Below are 21343 nucleotides of genomic sequence, written 5' to 3'. Positions count from 1 at the left end.
GACAATGGTAGAATGCGATCATGCAGCGCTTTTTTCAAGCGATCAACCACAAGAACCATTTCAGAGCCGTGAGGCGATTGTCCAACAGTAATGGAAGAAAGGTAAACAGGTTGCAGAAAGAATGAAAGCAGAGCTCCTGAAATAAGAATATGTATGACCTCATCAACTAACTTATAACTAGTAATGCCCATGTAACCAAGTACGGCCAATATAATCATGAAGATTAGTCAAACTGGCTCAGTCTAGGTACACCATCAAACATTCAAGGATGCCCGACCAAAAGAAGCAAGGTATGTATTTAGACCAGAGTTTCCATATCCAAGATTGGCTGAATGAAGCCCTATCTTGGGTACATGATAGATCAAATGACAAACCTTGAACTCCAACTACATTCCAACGAGCCATCTTGTCAGAGCAACTAACTGATAAAGTCGTATCACCACGACCAGGCTTTCTTTGAACCGAGCCAATTAGTTGTGAAGCATCACCTGAAAATAAGGTAACATACAGATGCTACATGACTCAAATCTCATGTCAAGAGTAATGATACTTTTCTCAAAAAGAAGCTGCCAACATTCACTAGAAAAATATTCAACCCACCACATTAAGGTGAAAAATGGAAACATAAATTTTTAGCAAATATAGAACAAAGAAGAGGACAAGTACAAAATCCCATTACCATTAGTATTTGGCAGAGCCTTTTCATTTATTGAAACATTAAGCTCGTCCAAAGATGAACCCCGTTCTGTTGGTGAGACGTCTTTTGGGGGAGACAACAGTGAACTCGGAGATGCAACCCCACCTGCAAGAAAGGAGAATAAGTATAATCGCAGTATTGGTTTGTCCTGATAAAGATATAAAGATCTAAGGAGGGCAAAAACCGAAGAAAAAAGGACTCTCTTTTTTTGGATATGAACAAGAACTGACATGGTAGTTGTGATATGTACAAGTGTAATTGCAAACCCTTCCTCAATTTGTATTTTCCTTGGCCATCACCATTAGGGTCCAATTCAAAAAGCAAGTTTTTGGCATCACCATTTTGCATTTGTGTGCTTCCATTGCTATCACTTTGCTTACTATAAACTTGAGTAAGACACTGAATCTGTGCATAGAAGAACCTAGTGCCAGAGAAGCCAAGTATACCAATAAGCACCATACACTAAAAATATAAGGTAGAGATATAGGTAACAAATGCAAATCCTCCCCAAAAAAATGGGTACTTTTCAGCTAAGCACACATAATTTGGATGCATTTCATGCCACATGAAGCATAGCACTCGTAAATTACAACTTTTTATTTATTAAAATCTTGTATTAGCAACTAAACAAATTAAATTTGCTAATGAAATGAATATATAACAACAAATAAAAACCTCAGTAAAGATCTTCGAGCTATAATCTCGGCGTGGGAATCATTGACGACATCACCGTTGGAGCTCAAGAGTGAACGCCCAAGACATTTGGTCCCAGTTCCCAACGCGACAACTTCCAATTCTGAACAATTGAAAATGTTAAAAACACTGTTTGCTTTCCAGGAAAGTGCAGGAAAATCAAATTTAGAAAAGAAAGAACGAAGGAAAGTAGGACCTTGAGAAGGAGAGGAAACGAGGAAAGCGACCCTGAGTCTTGCCTTTCTTGGGAAGAGAGTTGTAGAGTGAGAACACCTTGTCCGAGACCATCTCGGCCCAGTCTATTTTTGAAGAAGAAGAAAGAGCAGACGATGGCGTTTCGAAGCAGGACGGCGACGCCATGCTGCAGAAAGTGGTGGTCGGGGTGAGTGGGAGAAGAGAGGCTGCCGCCTCCGATTTCTGGTCATTCGGACCACTACGTGGTTGGATTTGGATTGGGTGGACTTCCAAATCATTTTTTGGGTCTAGAATTGGGCCAATCTTGTGTACCCAAGAAGAAAATAAAGGAGCCCAATTTCACCAATTTCACCATTTTCCATAACAAGGTTAAATGAAATATCATTTATCCTCCTACTTGAGCACTTCTCGATCCCCTCTTTAGTATTAATAACGCTATTTGAAGATCAATTATGCTATTTGTGCAATTTCTACTGACTCATATAGGACTCACTTATATTAGAGAGACGATCAATAAGATAGTCAATAAAAATGATGCAAATAATAACACTCTTATGTGGGATCTCTTAGTCCATATTCATAGCGATTTTGTTCTTGTTTGTAGGATTGACAATCCTCTTGCAATTCAGAATTGTCTCATTAAGAAGTGGGCAAGTAGTAATAAGTGCTCATCTACAAAAAAAAAAAATCAATAATGGTTGGAAAGTGGAGAATAATATTTGCTTGTGCTTTTACCCCTAGCGGTGTTTCATTAGCATATAAGATCTTGATTCTAGGTTTAAATAGATTGATTGGTACTGGTAAAGGCTGATTAAAATTTAAATTAATAGAAAGTGAATTATGAGGTGTAAAGTCTCTCATACCTTGGGAATAAAGGCAACATGAAATGAAAGTCCCCAACATTATTATTGTTGATATCCATTAAATTAATAATAATAACTGAGACTAAAAGATACCAGTTGAGATATTTAGCAAGATACCAACACAAAGCAATGCTCAACATCTCAATCTATACCAACACAATTATTATAAAAATAATAATTAAAAAGAGATATTTTGTTATATATTCATTTTTAGCATTAGTGATATAGATAAATTCTATATCATTTAATTTTTGTAAACAAATTCAAAAAATAACAGCTGATCTTATTAAATTTAATTTTGATTATTAAATTACTTTAATGTTCTATTTAGTGTTTTGAGTTTTTTTTAGGTTTTAGAGTTTGGCTTGTTTTAAGAAATTAATGACAGTTTTGTAATTTATAAAAAATTCGAAGTGTTTTTGTTATATTATAAATAGAATTTTAGTGTGTTTCTAAAGTCTATTTTATTTATATATTTTATTTATAATTTGCGCTTCTATTTGATATAATAATGAATCTCTCAACAAAAAGAAAAAAAAATGTAATTTATTAATATATATATATATATATATATATATATATATATGAGAAAATATGAAAGGCCAATCAGTGTGCCAGTTGGTGAAGGGCAAAATACTCCACATCACAGCGTTACTGCATGAACGGTGCAAATGGCCGAGATTGGCGGGGCCAAACCCACGTGGTGCGCCAACCTGCCAGCCAACATACTTCAATCTGAGATGTCAAATGCTCAATTGTTTGCTTGTACGCTGAGACCTCTCCAGTCCAGAGCGCGTGGACCTGAAGGGATTGTCCCTTTTTTTTCCTTTTTTTTAAAATCCCAAAAATACATAAGCTCATTACATATCTTTTTTATCCGAATAATACTAATTTACTTCTACAAGGGAAGTTTTTATCATTTGTATTCTTTTTCCAAATTAAAAAAATTAGTAGAAGAAAATATGCAGAATGGGATGCATAGTAATACATTTAACTTCGGATCAAATAATAACTCAGAGCCAAATGTGAAAATAACTTGGCATAAGTTATTTTCTTTTCTTTAATTGATTAAGGACTTTAAATCTTCTTGATTTAGAGAGCTTAGACTACTTAAAATGCTATTTTCGCAATACTTTACTTTTTTTTTTTATGGTTCCACGTGGTGTATGACGATAAATTTTCTATGGAATATTCTAGATTACATATTTTGACCAAAAGTAGTCAAGAGTTGCAAAACTTTAGTAGAATTATGTCCTTAGGCCTAGTCCAAGAAGTGAAGTTTTCTAAAGGTTTTTAAGGGATAAATAGGTGGTGAAAGAAAAAACGATATTGTTTAATGTACAAAATAATTTTTTTGAATTTATATAAATTAAATTTGGTTGTTGAAATTCAGTAGGGTTGCTGGTGATCGAGCCTCATACATAAGCAATGATTGTTGAAGAAGGTGGGATGCATTCATGGGGAAATTGAATTCCAAACGGTTGAAGATAAAATTGGTCCACAATCAAGCTTTTGTGATAAATATATCCTACTCACTCCATTCAATTCAATTGAGAAAGTGAATTTATCCACTAATTTTTGGTATAGTGATATTTGTCTGTAATTAATTGAAGATATGTTCGACTCATATAGATAAGGATGACGATATATATTCATGATGAATTTAATACCTAACCATGATCTAATATTGATCCATTATAAATATATGTTGTAAATATCAACTTGTTTGTAAATAAAAAATAAAATAACTGAAGAAAGATTCCAAACCTTGGTTCAAATATTGTGAAAAAGAAAAAAGAAACTTTAACCAAATAATCGAAAAGGAAGGAAAAATAAGGAAAACAAAAAACAAAAACAAAAGAGAAAAAGGAAAGGGAAACAGAATATGGGTTATTCCCGCGTTATCTACGCGCGTAGGAATGACCCACCATTGTTTCACAATAAAGGCCGGTCAAAAAAAAAATCTTAAATACGGTCCCAGCAAACGATGTCGTTTCATCTCACCACGCTTGCCGACATAATCATATCACAACCGCGCCTACGTGGCATCACTGTAGCAGTTTAAGTACCCGTCGACATGGGATTAAAGCATTTACGCAAAAAGCACACGCACCGTCAGATCCAACGGGCACAAAACATAAACGGCTAGAATGGATTGTGGGCCCTGCACTCCCTCACTCACGTATATATACGAAGAGACCGAAAGATGTGGAGTGTGTCAGTGGAGAAGTCGAGAGTTATCCGTTTAGATTTTTGAGAAAAATGGGAGCAACAATGGAAGAGGAGCTGAAGAAGGCAGAACCCGAGCCTGCTTTACTGGCTGAGCCTCCTCTGGCCTCGGCCCCAAACGACCTCGCTGAGCAGAAGGCCGTGGTGCCTCCGCCGCGCGAGGTTGATGTCAAGGGAGTTGATGATACAAAAGCCCTTGCCGTAGTTGAGAGTAAGTGAAAGCCTCTGCCTCTCCCTCTGCCTCTGCCTCTCTCTCTCTCTCTCTCTCTCTCTCTCTCTCAGTGAAACAGTAAAAAGATGAAAACTTTACAGAGTGTTTGTGGTAAATTTTATTTCTTTTTGGTTCTAAACAGTAAAAAGATGAAAACTTTACAGAGTGTTTGTGGTAAATTTTATTTCTTTTTGGTTCTGTTTTACAGAGGCTCCAGAAACAGAGGTGAAAAAGCCTTCTGGAGGATCAATTGATAGAGGTGATGAATTTAATTTAATTTAATTTATTTTAATGAAATGATGAGAATGATAATTCCAAATTATGCAGTAGTGGATGAGCAGAGAGATAACCCATGTGGTTGATTGTGGTGGTGTTGATGTTTTGTTTTCCAGATGTAGCTCTTTCACATCTTGAAAAAGAAAAGAGTTTGTCTTTTATCAGGGCATGGGAAGAAAGTGAAAAGGCTAAGGCAGAGAACAAGTAAGGCTTGATTTTCTCTCAAATCAATTGTCTTTCAATTATTGTTATTGGGTTTTTTCTTAATAGTTCAAGATTTTGAGTCAATACTGCTTTGAAATAAGAGTTGCATTTTGTGATGAGTTTTATATGTTTTTTGAGTGATCCCCTTTTTCCAATGGCTTATGAAATGAAACTGGCAAACACAGGGCCCAAAAGAAACTCTCTGATATTACTGCATGGGAAAACAGCAGGAAAGCAGCTGCGGAAGCCAAACTGAGAAGCATGGAGGTGACTTCCTTTTTCTTTTTTCTTCTTTTTTGATTGGAATTTGGAACCAACCTCAATTTTAGTTTGAAACTAATGGGATGAAATTAACCAAATTAGTTAGAGACTTGGAATTCATTTTAGTTTATATTCAAATTTAACAGTTTCATTGGTTATCAGGAAAAATTGGAGAAGAAAAAGACACAATACGCAGAAAAAATGAAAAACCAAGTTGCTCTTCTTCACAAACAAGCAGATGAAAAGAGGGCTTTGGCTATAGCCAATCGCGGGGAAGAATTCCTCAAGGCGGATGAGACCGCTGCTAAATACCGTGCAACTGGAAGTATTCCAAAGAAGTTCCTTGGCTGCTTTTGAAGTACTGCTTTGAGCCTGGTTTGAAAACAACCAATGTAACTTCTGGTTTTTTCATGTGTAAATCTTTCCTGGTTTGTTCCTTTTTTTTCTCTTCCCCTTTTTGGTCGGGTCCTGTTTGGTCGATGTTTTGTGTGAAAACAGACTGGACAATCAGCAAATGTTCGTTATCGTCCATAGTTGTATATGAAGTGTATTTGATTTGTGAGGTCCAAGTTTGTTATTTGTTATATACATTTAAGATCAGATGTTGCTGTCCTTGAGGACTGAAGCTTTTTCTAGTAATGGGATAACTCTACACTATTCATCTTTCGTTCTTGCTTCATGTTGTGTTGAACTTTGCATTGGCTCTCTGCAATGCTGATGGTTTAACCATTTGTCATGCGCAGAAAATGAGTCGGAACTGTTATTGACACTTCATAGCGGTCATCGTGCACTCCTCCAAGTGCAATTTTCCCTTCTCATTTTATACGAGAGGAGTGCAGAATGACATTTTTGGAATGCCAACAGCAGTTCCCAATCAGTAAATGAGTTTGCAGATTTCAATATACTGTTGGGAAGCTATCTTCTGTGACTTGTAATCACCTGGAACTTGACAGTAGATTATAGCCTCTTGGGGTTTGCTCAGCTTTCAAAACAAAGCTTTCGAGAAACTGGAAAAAAAAAACGACCAAACACTAAGCAGATAACAGGCAATAAGAGTCTCTCTGAACTGAACCTGAGCATGGCAATGACGAAGCCTACTTCCTCTGTGTGCTAACAGCATCTGGCATTTCCTATGCAGGGGCACCAGTATATTAAAATTTTAAATAGTTTTAAGCCGACCCCAAGCTGTGTTCTTGGGGCATCAAAGTTATGTCATTAAGACAATAAGAGAGATATAACTAGTTGATTCATGTCTGAAAGGATTGAGGAATATGTATCTACTATATATACTGAATCCTGAACAAACTAAGATTTGTTAAGGAAAGCTTACTTAGTGGTAACAGCACTGCCACTTTTAAGCTAAAATGTATCAAAACAGGACCCTTACTCTTAGCTCTCTAACTAAATTGACAGCTTATAGAAGACATCCACCAAAAATTTGAGCAGCACCTCAAAAAAAAGGAAGCTCCTAAGCCTGCTTCAGAGGGGGCAAATGAAAGAATTGGGTGTCCACCTAGCAGGAGTTGTTGCATAGTCATCCACATTGTCTTCAAGGAAGCTCATGTCATTGTTAATGGGGAAATTCAGCAGCAGCTGCAATGCAGTGTCCGACGAGTCCTCTAAATCATTGGAACATGAGGAGTCCGACCCGGCCATCACATCTTTGGTGTTCAACCGCCAGGGCTTGTACTCCACATCTTCAGTGTTGGATTGGAAGATCTTGTATCCCATATCTTCAGTGTTGGTCTGGCAACTTTTGTATTCCAAATCTTCAGTGTTGGTCTGGCAAATCTTGTATCCCACATCTTCAGTGTTGGTCTGGCAAATATTGTGTCCCCCATCTTCAGTGTTGGTCTGGCAAATCTTGTCATCCATATCATCGTTTTGATCTCCGGCCATGGTTGATGACCCTGTTAAGGTGTTGCCAACTTCTGTTGTCACAGCTGACACTGATCCACATTTCGTCGATGAAGATGCCTGAGACATGGGGCTAGGGCATGCAGATTTATCCACGGTAGTGAGGTTTCTGAATGCTTCTCCAACTTCAGAGTTCCATAAGCGTAGAAAATAGTCAGACTCAGATTTCTCCGGAAGTTGGCTGAAGAGTGATGACTCCCTGGAAAGCCGAGCCTCAGCTTCAAGCCTAGCACTCTCCCATTGTGCCATGTGACGGGTGGCAAGGGAAGCAGGTGCTGTGCTAGTTAAACAGTTAGAGTCAACGGGCTTATGTGTTTGTGGATCAATCCCCATGAGGAGGAGACGCTTCTTCAGGTGTGTGTTCCATAAATTCTTGATCTCATTGTCAGTTCTTCCAGGCAACTGAGAAGCTATAGCAGCCCACCTGAAAATTGTTTTTTGATACAAGCAAGAGAGTGAGAAACAGGACAAATTTTCTGCAACAGATTCAACTTAACACAATACATTCAATCATACCATGATATTCAGAATATGCTATAACTTTTCAAGTGTTTTTCATCACATAATATGAATGACAAGTTGGTCTTCACGTGGTCTTAATGTCTTGTGTTGTTTAATACACAGTTAACGAAAGGTAAATCAGTTCTAAATTTCCAAAAGATGGGCGTATCACAGTTCGAAAGCAAGCCGAGAATCGCAAATGTACTACCTGTTTCCGAGTATGCCATGAAGCTGCATGATAAGCTTCTCTTCATCCTTGGTGAAGGGGCCTCTTTTAATGTCTGGCCTAAGATAATTTGTCCACCTGAGCCGACAACTCTTCCCACAGCGTAGAAGACCTATGAAAGAGAAAACCACACTCAATATATGAACAAGACCAAGAATCTGAAACTAAAAATGAACAAATCAAGCACAATATTAATTATTTGGATTTACCCCCAAATTCCTATAATGTTTTAAACATAATATCCAAGAAAACTCAGAGAAAAGGGGAGCCAGACATGAAAAGAGTCAAAAGCAATTATACTTGTACAGAACCATACAAAATGACAAAGGAGGCAGCAAAACAACCTTTTAAAAGAAATGTCTATCTGGTTTTCTTCAACACAAAATAAAGGTTGAGAAAACGATTAACCTAGACTAATGGTGAAAGTTTCTCAAAGTAACTTTGGTTCAGCGCATTCATCCACACACACCAAAATGAAAAAGAAAGAGGAAAAGAATAAGGGGAAAGTAATAAACAGATTTGCTTGCAAACTGTAAATAAAAACACATACAGAAGGGGAGGGTAACTATAATTTAACTCATTCACCAAAGAAAAAGAGGAAAAGAAAAAGGGGAAAGTGGTAAACAGATTTGATTTTGCAAACCAACTTATCAAAAAGAACATAATTTCAAGTAAGCCAAGAGGTTAATGGGGACTCTGGGACCAAAGAATAAAACCCATCACTCCTAGTCCCTCAGAGTTCAAGCACAACCATCTGACTCAGTAGACATGAAGAAAAACTTGACACTGTTAAGTTAGCACTTTAAGATGTCCTTTACATCACATGAAAGAGCTTTTCTTTTACATCAGAAAACAATAAACCAAAGCAGCAACTTTTGGGTGTCAAAAGGCAATATGGACCAAACCAAGACAGAAACTAAGTAACATCCAGAAAGAAGGAAAGAAAGAAACACCCAAAGAAACCTGCAAGCTTGGGGAGAGAGCGCCAGCTGCCATGGCCATTATTCTTGTTGATATAGTTCAGAAGAGCCTCATCCTCTTCAGCTGACCATGGCCCTCTCTTCAATCCTCTATTGTCACAACAAGGAGACCTTCCCATATCTCACACACCCTTTTAATTCCCAACACAGAGAGTTGAGAGAAACACAACCACAACCACCACCCTCCACCAATCCACCACTACCAAACACCAACAATAAAAATCCCAAGTAACCCAATTTAAAGCTCCACACACCCTTATCTTTATGAGGAGAAAAGAGGATTTGCAAATTAATGCTGGAGTTTGATCTCTATCTGGATGAAAAAGGAGAAGGTGATATATATTTAATATATAGAATTATGGATGTGGGTTGTCTGAAAGGAAAGGAGGTACAAGTTCAGCTAGTTTCAAGCTGTCTTTTGCAATAAATGTTTGGGGTTTGGTGGTACGCAGAGAGAGAGAGAGAAAATTGTATCATCATTGAAAAGTTAAAGACTTGGCCCCAACAATGAAAGAGAGTTAATGGTGGGATTTCTTTTTTTGAGGTTTTCATTTACACTCAACTGGAAAGAGAGAGAAGCCAAATGCAGGGAAGATGACAGTGACAACATTAATGGTGGATTCTCACACAGAAAGACAGTAATATTTATTTAGAGAGAGAGAAAGAGACAGAGAGAGAAGAACTTGGAAGGCATTAATGGCAAAGACAATAACCTGCAGTCTGCAGAGTACGGACACACCAAGACAAGAAATGACCATGCATTTCCATTTTCCTCTATGTTTCTTAATTTATAAGAAATTTTAGGAACTACCCATTAAATCTAGCTAAGCCAATTAGACCATGGTTGGTCACTCAGGAAGTGGAAGTGGAAAACTAATCAAGATCTTTTCTTCTCAATTTTTCATTCTTGCATGCAGAGCAACCCTCGTTCGATTGGTTCGAAACTTGAGGAAGTGGAGGAGAAGAAGAAATTAACTGTGCGTTTGCTCAGTTTTCTCTGTTGGCTCATTGCATGGATTTGAAAATATTTATTAGATTACAGGCTTTATTATAAATTCTCTGCCCCAATAGAAATAATGCTTGAACCAAATTTTACATATTTCATTGAATATTTTCACAATTATCATAATAATCAAGAGTTCATTTTTTTTTTTTTTTCCCTGTAAGTGAATAATTTCTATGTTTGCTGTTTGAAATTGGATTGAGGAAGTTGAGGAGAGTCAGAGAGAAGTCAAATTTGGAAAAAGTGGGGCAAAGTCCATTTCAATCCCAATCTAATAAATGTGGTCAATTGAACTTTCAAAGTCAAGTTTCTGCAACCCCATGTTACTCTACTCCTTTGGTTCATGCTCATCTTTGCCATTTCCTTTTTCCACTTCTAATTTTTTTTTTGGTATAAATAAATTTCATGTTGACAGAAAAGTACAGAGTCATGTGACATGTTCATATATGCTACACACACAAAAAATAATAATCTACATGGTGCAGTGAAAATCTCCTATACCGACATGTTCATCTGTGTCAGGATTAAATTACTGGTCTTGCAAACATTTATATCATGATATAAATAGCTGAGACCTGATGAGATGGATGAAAATCAAAATCTTCATGGGAGGCATGGATAATGGTGTAGTTTTTTTTTTTTTTTTTTTAATAAAGAAAAATTTGTAAGGGTGAGAAAAATAAGTGGACAAGAAGCCAACAGTTTTGCTTGTTTATCTAATATTTCTCTTTATTAGGCGGTGGAGCATTAGGTTTGTAGGCTCCTAGAGATGAGTCTGTCTGTGAGAACTGTGGCTGGCTGGGGTCAAGCAATAAATATATATGGCAGAGAGACGAGAGATATGGAAGGAAGGTTGAGGGTCTTGAGATTTCAGAGTTGGCCTGTTTTTCTTGTGTTGTCGGCTGCTGCTTCATGCTTGTACTATTCACACATTAATTGAATGCCTAAGGACTTTGTTTACCAAAGGCTTCTAAAGTATAAATCACTTGATCAAGTTTTTACAATAATTGATGAACAGAATGTGATGCAAATTTGACACTTGAAATTGGATGGTAAGTATGTGTATTGATTTGTGGTTTTTTGCACTTGAAAAGGAGTAAGAGGTTTGTTTAATTTTCATTTTGAGTTGTCCGGCTCTTTTCATGCGAGTACAATCTTCTTTTTCGTAATGTAAATTGGATTTGATAATCACCTCGTCAAGCAAGGTTTTGCATTATGATTTCAAGAAGATAAAGTTTTGTTGGGGTTTTGGTCAACACATTTCCATTTCCAGCACTTTTAAATACTAGTACGGAAATGTTGATTCCATAATTTTGATGTAGACGTTTAGTAAAATGATCACTAAGCATGAAAACCTATTAATTCCAGGTAGTATCATCATTGCTTTGCTTTCAAAATCAACATTACTTTTTCTGTGGAGAGGGATGTTCAAACCACAATGCTTGCTGCCCAACCAAGCAAAAGCAATTCTATTTCCAACCAAGGTGCCATCCCAAATGGTAGCTGCAGATTCTGTCAGGTAGCTACCCCCTTGACCATGAGCATACTAAAAACCAAGGAAATAAAAAGTTGTTTCTTTACTATTAAAAAAAACAGAGTTGTTTCTGCAATCTGCATAGATTAAAAGGTTGTTTCTTGTCTAACAAGTAAGAAAAACAACTTATCTAAAAAGCACCAAAGGGTGTCGCAGACCCCAGTAGTACAAGGGAAAAAAATAGCTTTGAACAAGTGATTCTAGTAGTAGATATGTACAAAAATCTTAAAAGTGGAACAAAAAATCAAAGGAAAAAAACAGTATGAGATCATCTTTGGAAGCATTCAATAAAAGCTAGCTTTGAAAAAGTGATTTCTACCACCAACAGGTATGTTTGCTTGTAAAGTTGTAATATATGGGTATAGTTATTCTACAATGTATATATGCCTCAGCTAGCAAGATCCTAGCATGTATCACAACTATACTTTGTTCGCAAGGTTAGACAATGATAGTTCGAGCAATGAATTCTCACTTTTTTTTTTAAAAAAAAAAGAAGAAAAGATTTACAATAGTGGAACACTGTAGGCACCGTTATATATGCATTGAATTTATATATAAACACTAAAACCTATAATTTGAATGATGTGTGAAATACCATTAATATCCTTGCATTAAGATTTTTAGAAAAAATAAACTGATGACATTGTTGTAGTTTTTAGGTTTTTCAAGGCTTGTATGGTATATTCAGTCCCTTTAAAAAGTCGAATAAGTTTTTTCCTAAGATTTGGGTGTTGTAGGGTTTTCTATATTGGGGCCCTATTTATGGGTTATACATGAAAAGCCCAAAAAAAAATTACAAAAAGTGACAATAGGAGCACTGTTTTCTGATAATTTCCCAATTCATTAGAATCATGAACCCAATAAAAAATAACTTATTTGAATTGGTACAAATATTAAATTTCCCACATTAATTTCTCAATAAAAATTGAAACAAAAAAGAGGATAGAACTAATATCCATGATGATTTTGTTTAAACACAACCCACCAAAAATCAGCTTACAGTCTCAAAGTAATCTGTGAACAAGTTATACATATATTTGAACAAGATGGGATAGCTTGCTCCCAAAAGGAAGAAAGAAAAAGAAAAAGTTCAGGTAGCTCTGAAAGGCAAGGAATTTGTGGCAAAATGCATCTTAAGATTCCTCTGGTGGTGGTTGGTCGGTCTGGTCCTTAGATTCTGCTTCTGTTGTTGGTTCTGGTTGTGGCTCAGGAGGGGCTTCTGCAGCAGCTGGCTCAGTAGCTAGTGCATTTTTCCTGTTTGCAGCAGCCTGGAGGACATGGCTGTAATTTCCTTTCTCCAGGAAGAGCTGAGAAAAATGGTGCTTGCAGTAAAGAACTCCATCAAGAGCAGCATAGGATGAATGTGTAAGAGGGCAGCCCCCATGAGCACACCTGAAGCATGACTTGTGGTAACTTTCTCCCTCCAATGTCACCTGTTTAAATTAGAGCATCAGAGAAAATGAAAAATAATTAAATTTCTCAATCTATAAACCTAGCTAGTTTGTGTTTGCTTGTGGAAGAAGAAACTAAAATTTCCTTTGGGTTACCTTCTCCAGTGGATAGACTGTCTTTGAGCAAGTTGCACACTTGTCTAGGGTTCCAGAGAACATGGAGGAGAGCTTGCTGGGGGCCCTATTCTGTAGAAAGTATCACAGTTCATATTAATACCTCTGCAATTTTAAGATCAATATATATACACATGTATATGTTTGGTCAAATTCCAATGGTTGACATTCATCCTAGAAATCAAAATACTTTGTCTGGATTTAAACTAAGTTTGAATGCCAACCATTGGATTTGAAAATCTAATGGTTGGTGACCATGGTCAATGGACAATATGCTTTTTTCTTGGCATAGGATATAGATGCATGTGACAATGAAAATACATACCAGTTGTTCATTTTGCTTCTCAGCAGACTTTGCTGCAACAAAATTCATCAGAAAACAACTAATGTTAGCAAACAGAGGATTATCTGTTAATGATGCATATTAGCTAAAAAAACTAAAAGAAGTAAAGATAAGGGAAAAGTCTCACGTTGGAAATTCTTGCTGAAATTCCCAGATTCTTTGAAAAGCTGCTCAAAATGAGGTTTGCAGTAGAGGACTCCATCCATGGAGGAATAGGTGCTCATCTGTCAAAAATATATTTTTCTTAACCATTTGCATATTTGGATGATATTCAACCAAGGGTTTATGATCTTTCAAATGAATCAAGACTTGGTCATAAGTATCAAAAATTAACTTTGCAAATGTCCATGTCTCGGTGCCATTAACTGCCTTGTAAATTTGTTCTGCTCAATACGTATGGATGATTGTGAACCGTTGACGTAAGTTTTACAAATCAATCAATGGTTGACAATCATTCACGCCTAAGCTGAAGCAAAACTTAAAAAAAATACATACATACGTGTGTTGCAAAATTAAAACACAGGTAAAATGTGACGAGAGAGAAATATATGTACCGAGAGAAATCCTTTGCAGTGGCTGCATTTGAAGCAGGATTTATGATAAGGTAGTCCTTCAAGGGACAACATATCAACCACATAAACAGTCTTATCACAAGCCTTGCATTTATCCAGAGTTCCTGTAAATGCCATTGTTTTCTTTCTTCAAAGAAATCTAAAAAATCCCCCAAAATATTGTTGAAAATGGTTTCTTTGTCTTCAACTCAGGTGCCTGAGGGATCAGAAAGAAGTTGATCACGGGAAGAAGCACCGTGCTTGCTACCGGCACCTCAGACAAATCCAAATGGGATTGAGCAAAGTCTCTGATTTGTCTAAACAAAACTTAATTTATATCAGATTATAATGGATTTTGAAATGCTAGTAAATGGAAGACAAGTGAATGGAGTAATTTATGCCCCTAATTGTGGAATTTATCCGACTGGATTGGAGTAAAACAAGGCTGGTGCTCTGACCTTTTCAAGAGAAAATAAGAAATTTATATTTGAGATGACAAAATGATAGCCAACTATTTTGCTATTTGGTTGTTGGTAGTTATGTTTGTTAAAAATAGTATGCTTTTAATTGTCCAATGAGATGTGTGAATCACTCCAAACTGTTGAAATTGCAAATTTGCAAGGGCCAACCATCTGATTAGTAATGGCAAAAGATAGATAGTGTTCAAGCAAATAGGTTATTTTATCTGGAGCCAGTGAACCCTTGCCGCTTCAGGAATCCTTGCTATTTTTACTTCTCAAAGAAAAAGAAAAAGAAAAATCCTTTCTATTGAAAAGTATACAGATTGGAGTGCTACAAATATTAAGGTTTATGGGTTGATGCTAGATTTTCTTGTTTCTTCAGCAAAATCAAACTGGCCAAACATAACTTTATTTTCATTTATCTGAAGTTCTGAACCAAACTATATCTTACAAATCATCATAACAAGGAATGTTGAGAATAAAATTATTTCACATTGAACTCTGAATACAAATTGGAAAAAGAAAAAAGAAAAAAGATTGACTATGTACAATATATGCTCTTGCCCATAAAAAAGGTATATTATATGCCTGTTTAAAGAAAAGCAAATTGGGTATACATGTGTGAAAAAAAAAAAAAAAAAAAAAAAGGTTTTACTGCAAAACTCACCCCAGTAGAGCAAGTCATGCTATAAGAGTATTTGAACGACCCAGCCATGGAGGCAATAGAACTTGCTGGCATAGTATGAGATCTGAGATGGTCTTTCCGTGCCGGTCAATCCTTCTAGAGCAGTTCACACCGCCATCAAGAATGTCCCGAACCACAACGTTTAAAGATCGGATTCCCTTAACTTCATAAATTTCCACCTTTACATTTTCATTGACCCATTTGTCTCTTTCATTGATAGCATCCATGTCCGGGAATGGAGAGGAATTCAGAAGGGCTGAGACTACTTTCTTTACCCACTGGGGTGTTATGATTGACTTTAACCTCACTATATCTGGAGGAAAATGTGGGATCATGGAAAAATTCAAGTCATTTCCTTTGTCTCCAGCTCGAACATGTGCTACATCATAGAGTGGAATCTTGTGGCCAGATGGAGCAGGAGAGAATGCACTTCCAATAAATGGACTATCCGAATTGGTAGAAGATTTAACTTCATTTGCTTGTGTAATTGACAATCCAGACTCATGCGGAAGACAGATATTTGATGTTAATGCTGTGGTGTGCTTTACTGCTGTCCGCCAGAGTACATGTTCACGCTTGACCTGAAGACCAAACAAATAAGTTTTTCTTCAGAATTTCTCCACTTCTGCACATTGTTATGTGTAACAAAAATCTGTCACCAGTTTGATCAAAAACCTAATCTTATCAGTCGAAACTGCTAGAAGTTTGGTTGGACTGGATTTGGAAGTCAACATCATGGGGTGCAATAAGAAGAAAGGGGAGTGAGGTAAAAAACTAATGACGAGAATATGCTAATTATGGTCTAAGTTTCAAGTTCAGCAGATTAGACCAAAAACCTAAAGGATTTATAACTGAAGAGGGAAGGAGAGAGCAAGTAAATACCAGATATTTTTCAAGGATGATCTCTTTCTTGTGTCCGGTGCTGCATTGAGTAATACAGTATAATCAAGAAACAGACAATGTAAAAGGCTGTCAATTAGTTAGTCCTAAATCTACAAGGGTTTTAATTAGTTTCTTTCTATGATCTGCAACATCTGCTAACCGAAGGAATAATGAACAGTAGTTCAGTTTTCAGCAAAGGTCTCACTCATAGCAATATAAAGGAAAACAAGGTCTCAGTGGGATTTCTTAAGCCACAAGCTGCTCATTTGGGAGGCAAAAATGACGCAAAAGCTGATAGGAGATTTACCTGATACCACCACCACCAGCTGGTCCATTTGTATATAAAGCAGTAAACTCTCTAACAAAATGGACTGCGTGTTCCTTCAGCTTGAATAACCCATCCATGCGTAGCCTAATATCGCTAACCATCCGAGATGAAGCATTGTCACTAAGACTGGTTGCCTTCAGGCTATCAAGCCCAATTATATAAGAAACTACATGGCTGCTAACTCCAGGAATTACTTCTTCCATCCATGATCTAACCTAATATAATATGGAAATAAGAAATAGCTAAACTGACTGGAGTTTTTCAAGTAAAGCACAACCAATATAAAGGATATCATTCAAAAAAGTCAAAACCAACTACACAGTGATACATGCAATTAAAAGGAATAACAGTGACACAGTACAAATGTTTTAAGTTTATTTACCAGAAACTCAGCAGCTTTAGCACGTTTAACACATTCGTATCCCCCATAGGATATTTCTCCCCATCCTTTCCAACCATAGTCCTGAAAACTAGGAAAATGAAGTGTTAGCCAAACAAGAAACCGGCCAACACAGTATTAAAGTTCTTACATATAGAAAAAATTAACTGCATATTCGAAATTAAAACAAAATACAGGAAGAGCTACCAATAACACATGGCAAGACTTGCTTAAATTAGTGGCGGATAAGCACTGAGTCATAAAAAGTGTAATGTTGGCTCTTTGTAGCATTATATGAGGGAACACAAACCCATAAAAGATTTCTTACTGAAGAGCAAAGTACTTTTCCCTAAGGCGTGCAGCTAAGGACAAGAAAAGGAGGTTTCAGGGCCTAGATCACAAACCCTGATAAAAGTGATATATTTTGTAAAATTAAGTTGCTCAAAAAGGACTTTACACAAGCACCATATCTACCAACTTGAACTAGAAAGAAAAACCATGATACTTTTGAAATTGAATCCTTCATCCTTATCCATTAGTTCAAACTTTTCTATAAACCATAAGAATGTTACCTTCGGTACCAACCGTAGAAGTTTATCAGGCACTGATACTGCAGATGGTTTTGCTCCAGCACAGAGAACCTTACAACTTGATAAGGGGTAGAATGAAACATCCCGAATATCAATTATCTGCAGTAGAGAACATGATGTTTGTTTTCTTCTTAATTCTGCCCTATGTTCCATAATAAATGCTTGAATACACTCGTATAACTTACCACATCAGGAGTGATATAAGCACCGGGATCCCCAACCTCATAAAGAAGTTGTTCAGCACAAGTACTGAAATTTAAAACCCCACCAGTACCCTCTGCCTTTGCTACAAATACTTTTCCATCAGAGCTTATTTCAGCATAAGGGAGTGACAAATCCAGGAGTTGAGAGAAAGACATATTTCGAGACTTGTCTCCTAAAAGAATGAAAAGAAATGCACAAGCAGTCACATAAACATGAAAACAAATTGCAATTTTATCGTAATAACCCCTTACTGTGCTAGGATGAAGTTTAACTTAAACAAAATCTCACCTGGGTGCATGAAGTAGCCTCCTGTTAGTTGACAACCACACTCCAGAAGATGGCCAGCCAAAGACCCTTGTGCTAGCTGCTCCAAACTATCCCAGTTCCAACCGAGTTCGTAGATCTAATCATACCCCATTATAACCATTCAGCATTCCTTCTCAAAGGAAATAACTACATAAAAAAAGTTAACAAAGCAAGAGGACTAAATGTTTTATAGTGTCAATAGTATTAAAATATACTTTCAGATAAAGATATAATTACCCCCAAGATATTAGGTCCAAAATCCACTTAAACGATGTTTGTTTGAAATAGTTAACTTGCATGATTTTACCAGAGAAAGAAAAATATGATGTTGCTCAACCACTGCAGTCATCTTTGATGTAAGATACCCTTCTTTACCTAAATAACTTCACCAACATTTCAGTGTTTATAATAAGTGGTACATATTTTAAAATCTTAATTTCATCTTCGAACTGAATTTCAATCTTGATGACTAAAACCAAGGAGAATGAAAGTCTGAGGAAGGGCAAAACTAACATGGGTGGAAATTGTAATGAAATAAAGTCTTGGGAAATTGAAGCGACCCATCCATATGGTCACAAAGGATCAATAGATAGTATGACCCTTTTTTTTTAATCAACAGATAATATGGCCTTGTATAGGTCATTATGGTTGGACCAAAAAAGATTACATGGGTTTTAAGGTTGAGCTAGTTTATTCAAATTGAAAACCAAGATTACACTTCTTCACAGAAAATTGATGGCATGGATGATTTAGCATATACAAAAAAATAACAGTAAAACATTTGCTTAACAACAAAACAAGCTTGAGTTACCAACACCACTTGGTGTCGTGTGGTGGTAAGTGGGAGTCTCTCCCTTGCTCAATGCTTGGGTTCAAGTCGCCACATCCTCAAACAAGGCTATGGGAGTCTTCCTAGGAAAATAACATTCCTAAATGATCAAATTTCATACCATAGGTGCTAAAAATAAGGCAGCATCTGCAACCCTTGAAGTAATTATTACGTTTGGTTGATACTTTTCCAGACATTCAACAATTGGAGCTGCTCCCAGATACGTGCTAATACCCTTCACAAATTAGAACAAAAATATGAGATCCACCTTTCACATGTACAATATAAAGGAAAAGAGAAGAGGAATCAATCTCTATGGATCAAACTCACTCTTCATCTGATTTGGAAGAAATATAGAATATTGACACTAGTTTGCATACTCCCATGATTGCAGGAGTAAAATATTCATGGAAAGGAAGGATGCCCCTAAATTGTGTGACTAACATGTGATGCCAACGGGAAACGAAAAACAAACATTGTATATACAATCATCATTTACCAATAAAAATTAAATGCAAGAGTACCAGATTCTTACTCCTTCCATGATATATGACTTCTCATGAGACGATCCTGAACCTACACAGACAATGGAAACATTTTTGTTACAATAAATAGAAGCCTGTGTTTATATAACAAGGAAAGATATGTACATAATACAGTCCTGTAATAAGCCTCTGTCGAAAGGACTGTGTTATATTGGTCTGCAGGAAATCCCTATAGATATATAGTCTACTTAGTCCTTTTTACTATCGATTACCTGTGTTTGCAACAGAAATCTCATAAGCCACAGCAACAGAAACACTAAGCCCCAAGCTGCTTGCTATTTCTATAACCTTTTCCTGTGCCCCATGCGGATCCACTTCCCCGAAAAACAAAATATAATATTTAGACAAAGAAACAGCTTCAGAAAGTAAAATTTTGCAATCATAAAAGATGTAGAACTTTGCAGACTGCATTTGTTTAGTTTCTCACTTGCACCCATGTTGGTGATTATGCAAGTTCCTCTCTCAACAGCCAAAGGTAGGAGCAAGCGCATCCAATCAGAAACTGCACTCATGGAAAGGTACGAGAATGATCAACTGAAGTGTCCAATGTTCGCAAAATTGAGAATTTATTTGGAAACTTCTTATGAACTGTATGTCAAATTCTCATTCAAGAAGATTAGCACAATATCAAAGAGGTATAAAAAGACTTAACATGCAACCAATGAATAAACGAAGAATTTCATAACCATCCATGAATCATAGACACGTACTCCTAGAGTCATAACCATCGCCACCGGACACCATAACTTGATACCGTTCAGCAAGGGTGCGCTCTGCTAGGCATTCAAGCACAATATAGTTCAGTTCTTTGACCCTCTGTAGCAATTTAAGAGCTGCAAAGGGCCTGTCACCTCCAAACCCAGCTCCACAGCCAATGTAAACCTTGTCCCTTCTTTTTTGAGAATTCTCCCTCTGCAGTTCAAACTCAACATAATCAATTCTCTGAATCTTTGATAAACCAGATGAAACTTTGAAGTTAAAATTACTTAAGGCAGACAAAAGGAAATAAGAATAATAACACTAACCAGCTTGATCACACAATTACGAATCCCATCTACTTCCTGAATTTCCATTGTCATCTGCAGTGTGTTGGCATTAACAGTATGAAATGGTTTTGTATTAATGAAATATGTATTGATGCTATTGGGTTAGGTTGCATTTTCTTATGACTTTCTATTTAATACCAGTATGCATCCCAACAATCAAATAACGAATAAAAAAAGAAAGGACGATACGTTAACCCACTAATCTGCAAATTATCTATATTCATATAAGCCTACAAGAACAAGAACAATAGTCTTTGAGTAACATTTCCAGGATAAACACCATCAAAGCCAGTGTATGCTCCAAATTCATTTCTAGAACATTTCTAGAACATTTCCAGAATCCCCACAAATGAAGCCCAGATGCTACCTCAGCATCAATTATCAATTATGATCAGAACTAAAAGAATATGAGACATAAAAACAAAACCCAAGTCAGCAATTATTCAACTGGGTACTTCCAACTCAAAAATGAACTGGGTTCTGTGTGTTTAAGAAAGTGATTCAAAAACAGGAAATTCGGATAAGTAAAAGCTCATACAATCAGAATTTAAGCCATTCAGTTAATGATCATATGGAATAAAACATGAAATCAATTTTGTTCTTGCTAAAGAGAAAGATGGTCTCACCAGGAAGTCCCGGAGTAGAAGGCAGAGCAAACTTAGGCAAAGATTCGGTCTACGTTATAAGTGGGAAGTATTTATTTTGGCCTTTTTGCTTGCTTTGCTTGCACTGTAGTTTTAGCACATGTTTTTTTATTCAGGGTCCTACTCCATTATGCTTGTGCATCGTCCGCTTCTATTACGAAAGTCTATATTGATACGCCTAATCCCAAATCTTTT

The 21343-nt window shown here is 36.6% G+C and overlaps 4 protein-coding genes and 1 pseudogene across 8 annotated transcripts; 1 reads left to right on the top strand and 4 right to left on the bottom strand.

Annotated features, from left to right (window-relative positions):
• Positions 1-20: 20 nt before the first annotated feature.
• On the bottom strand, positions 21-1910 carry LOC117617896 (annotated as a pseudogene). The gene is made up of 5 exons (XR_004584446.1): positions 1587-1910; positions 1373-1493; positions 928-1118; positions 680-802; positions 21-488 (listed from the first exon to the last, which is right to left on the bottom strand). The product of XR_004584446.1 is annotated as a tRNA-specific adenosine deaminase TAD1-like (transcript).
• A 2743-nt stretch (positions 1911-4653) lies between these two features.
• On the top strand, positions 4654-6295 carry LOC117620261 (remorin-like). Its single transcript, XM_034350412.1, has 5 exons — positions 4654-4888; positions 5097-5147; positions 5281-5368; positions 5554-5635; positions 5792-6295. Exons 1-5 carry the CDS (start codon positions 4711-4713, stop codon positions 5984-5986), a joined length of 594 nt encoding a protein of 197 aa, XP_034206303.1. The 5' UTR covers positions 4654-4710; the 3' UTR covers positions 5987-6295.
• Positions 6296-6883: 588 nt separating this feature from the next.
• On the bottom strand, positions 6884-9700 carry LOC117620260 (transcription factor MYB17). Its single transcript, XM_034350411.1, has 3 exons — positions 9237-9700; positions 8256-8385; positions 6884-7970 (listed from the first exon to the last, which is right to left on the bottom strand). Exons 1-3 carry the CDS (start codon positions 9370-9372, stop codon positions 7109-7111), a joined length of 1128 nt encoding a protein of 375 aa, XP_034206302.1. The 5' UTR covers positions 9373-9700; the 3' UTR covers positions 6884-7108.
• Positions 9701-12715: 3015 nt separating this feature from the next.
• Positions 12716-14624, bottom strand: LOC117618930 (LIM domain-containing protein PLIM2b). Its single transcript, XM_034348707.1, has 5 exons — positions 14253-14624; positions 13826-13922; positions 13681-13712; positions 13338-13427; positions 12716-13223 (listed from the first exon to the last, which is right to left on the bottom strand). The coding sequence occupies exons 1-5, from the start codon at positions 14385-14387 to the stop codon at positions 12924-12926; spliced, it is 654 nt and encodes a 217-aa protein (XP_034204598.1). The 5' UTR covers positions 14388-14624; the 3' UTR covers positions 12716-12923.
• Positions 14625-15182: 558 nt separating this feature from the next.
• On the bottom strand, positions 15183-21204 carry LOC117618494. Of its 4 annotated transcripts, none has more exons than XM_034348053.1 (14): positions 21131-21204; positions 20484-20537; positions 20169-20370; positions 19886-19960; positions 19671-19772; positions 19449-19489; positions 19035-19148; positions 18067-18181; positions 17760-17950; positions 17557-17673; positions 16988-17068; positions 16585-16820; positions 16278-16317; positions 15183-15976 (listed from the first exon to the last, which is right to left on the bottom strand). In XM_034348053.1, exons 2-14 carry the CDS (start codon positions 20535-20537, stop codon positions 15392-15394), a joined length of 1953 nt encoding a protein of 650 aa, XP_034203944.1. In that variant the 5' UTR covers positions 21131-21204; the 3' UTR covers positions 15183-15391. The 4 variants fall into 4 exon arrangements, with proteins under 4 accessions (XP_034203944.1, XP_034203943.1, XP_034203945.1 ...); XM_034348052.1 differs by having other exon boundaries at positions 20484-20547; positions 21131-21196; XM_034348054.1 differs by lacking the exons at positions 16278-16317; positions 16585-16820; positions 21131-21204 and having other exon boundaries at positions 20484-20827.
• Between the last annotated feature and the right edge of the window lie 139 nt (positions 21205-21343).

This window comes from Prunus dulcis, chromosome 2, assembly GCF_902201215.1.
Source record: "Prunus dulcis chromosome 2, ALMONDv2, whole genome shotgun sequence".
Taxonomy (NCBI): domain Eukaryota; kingdom Viridiplantae; phylum Streptophyta; class Magnoliopsida; order Rosales; family Rosaceae; genus Prunus; species Prunus dulcis.
Note: the sequence above shows the minus strand (reverse complement) of the source record. Positions and strands in the feature narration are given on the sequence as shown.

Coding starts and splice junctions, on each gene's coding strand:
- LOC117618494 (XM_034348053.1), bottom strand. CDS start 20,537: ATGACAATGGAAATTCAGGAAGTAGATGGGATTCGTAATTGTGTGATC. Junction 19,490..19,670: donor GATTTCTGTTGCAAACACAG/GTAATCGATAGT, acceptor TTGTCTGTGTAG/GTTCAGGATCGTCTCATGAG. Junction 15,977..16,277: donor TCATCCTTGAAAAATATCTG/GTATTTACTTGC, acceptor TTTGGTCTTCAG/GTCAAGCGTGAACATGTACT.
- LOC117618930 (XM_034348707.1), bottom strand. CDS start 14,387: ATGGCATTTACAGGAACTCTGGATAAATGCAAGGCTTGTGATAAGACT. Junction 13,428..13,680: donor AGAAGCAAAATGAACAACTG/GTATGTATTTTC, acceptor TACTTTCTACAG/AATAGGGCCCCCAGCAAGCT. Junction 13,224..13,337: donor CAGTCTATCCACTGGAGAAG/GTAACCCAAAGG, acceptor TAATTTAAACAG/GTGACATTGGAGGGAGAAAG.
- LOC117620260 (XM_034350411.1), bottom strand. CDS start 9,372: ATGGGAAGGTCTCCTTGTTGTGACAATAGAGGATTGAAGAGAGGGCCA. Junction 8,386..9,236: donor CTCTCTCCCCAAGCTTGCAG/GTTTCTTTGGGT, acceptor TCTCTTTCATAG/GTCTTCTACGCTGTGGGAAG. Junction 7,971..8,255: donor CATGGCATACTCGGAAACAG/GTAGTACATTTG, acceptor AACAATTTTCAG/GTGGGCTGCTATAGCTTCTC.
- LOC117620261 (XM_034350412.1), top strand. CDS start 4,711: ATGGGAGCAACAATGGAAGAGGAGCTGAAGAAGGCAGAACCCGAGCCT. Junction 5,148..5,280: donor TGGAGGATCAATTGATAGAG/GTGATGAATTTA, acceptor TTTGTTTTCCAG/ATGTAGCTCTTTCACATCTT. Junction 5,369..5,553: donor AAGGCTAAGGCAGAGAACAA/GTAAGGCTTGAT, acceptor TGGCAAACACAG/GGCCCAAAAGAAACTCTCTG.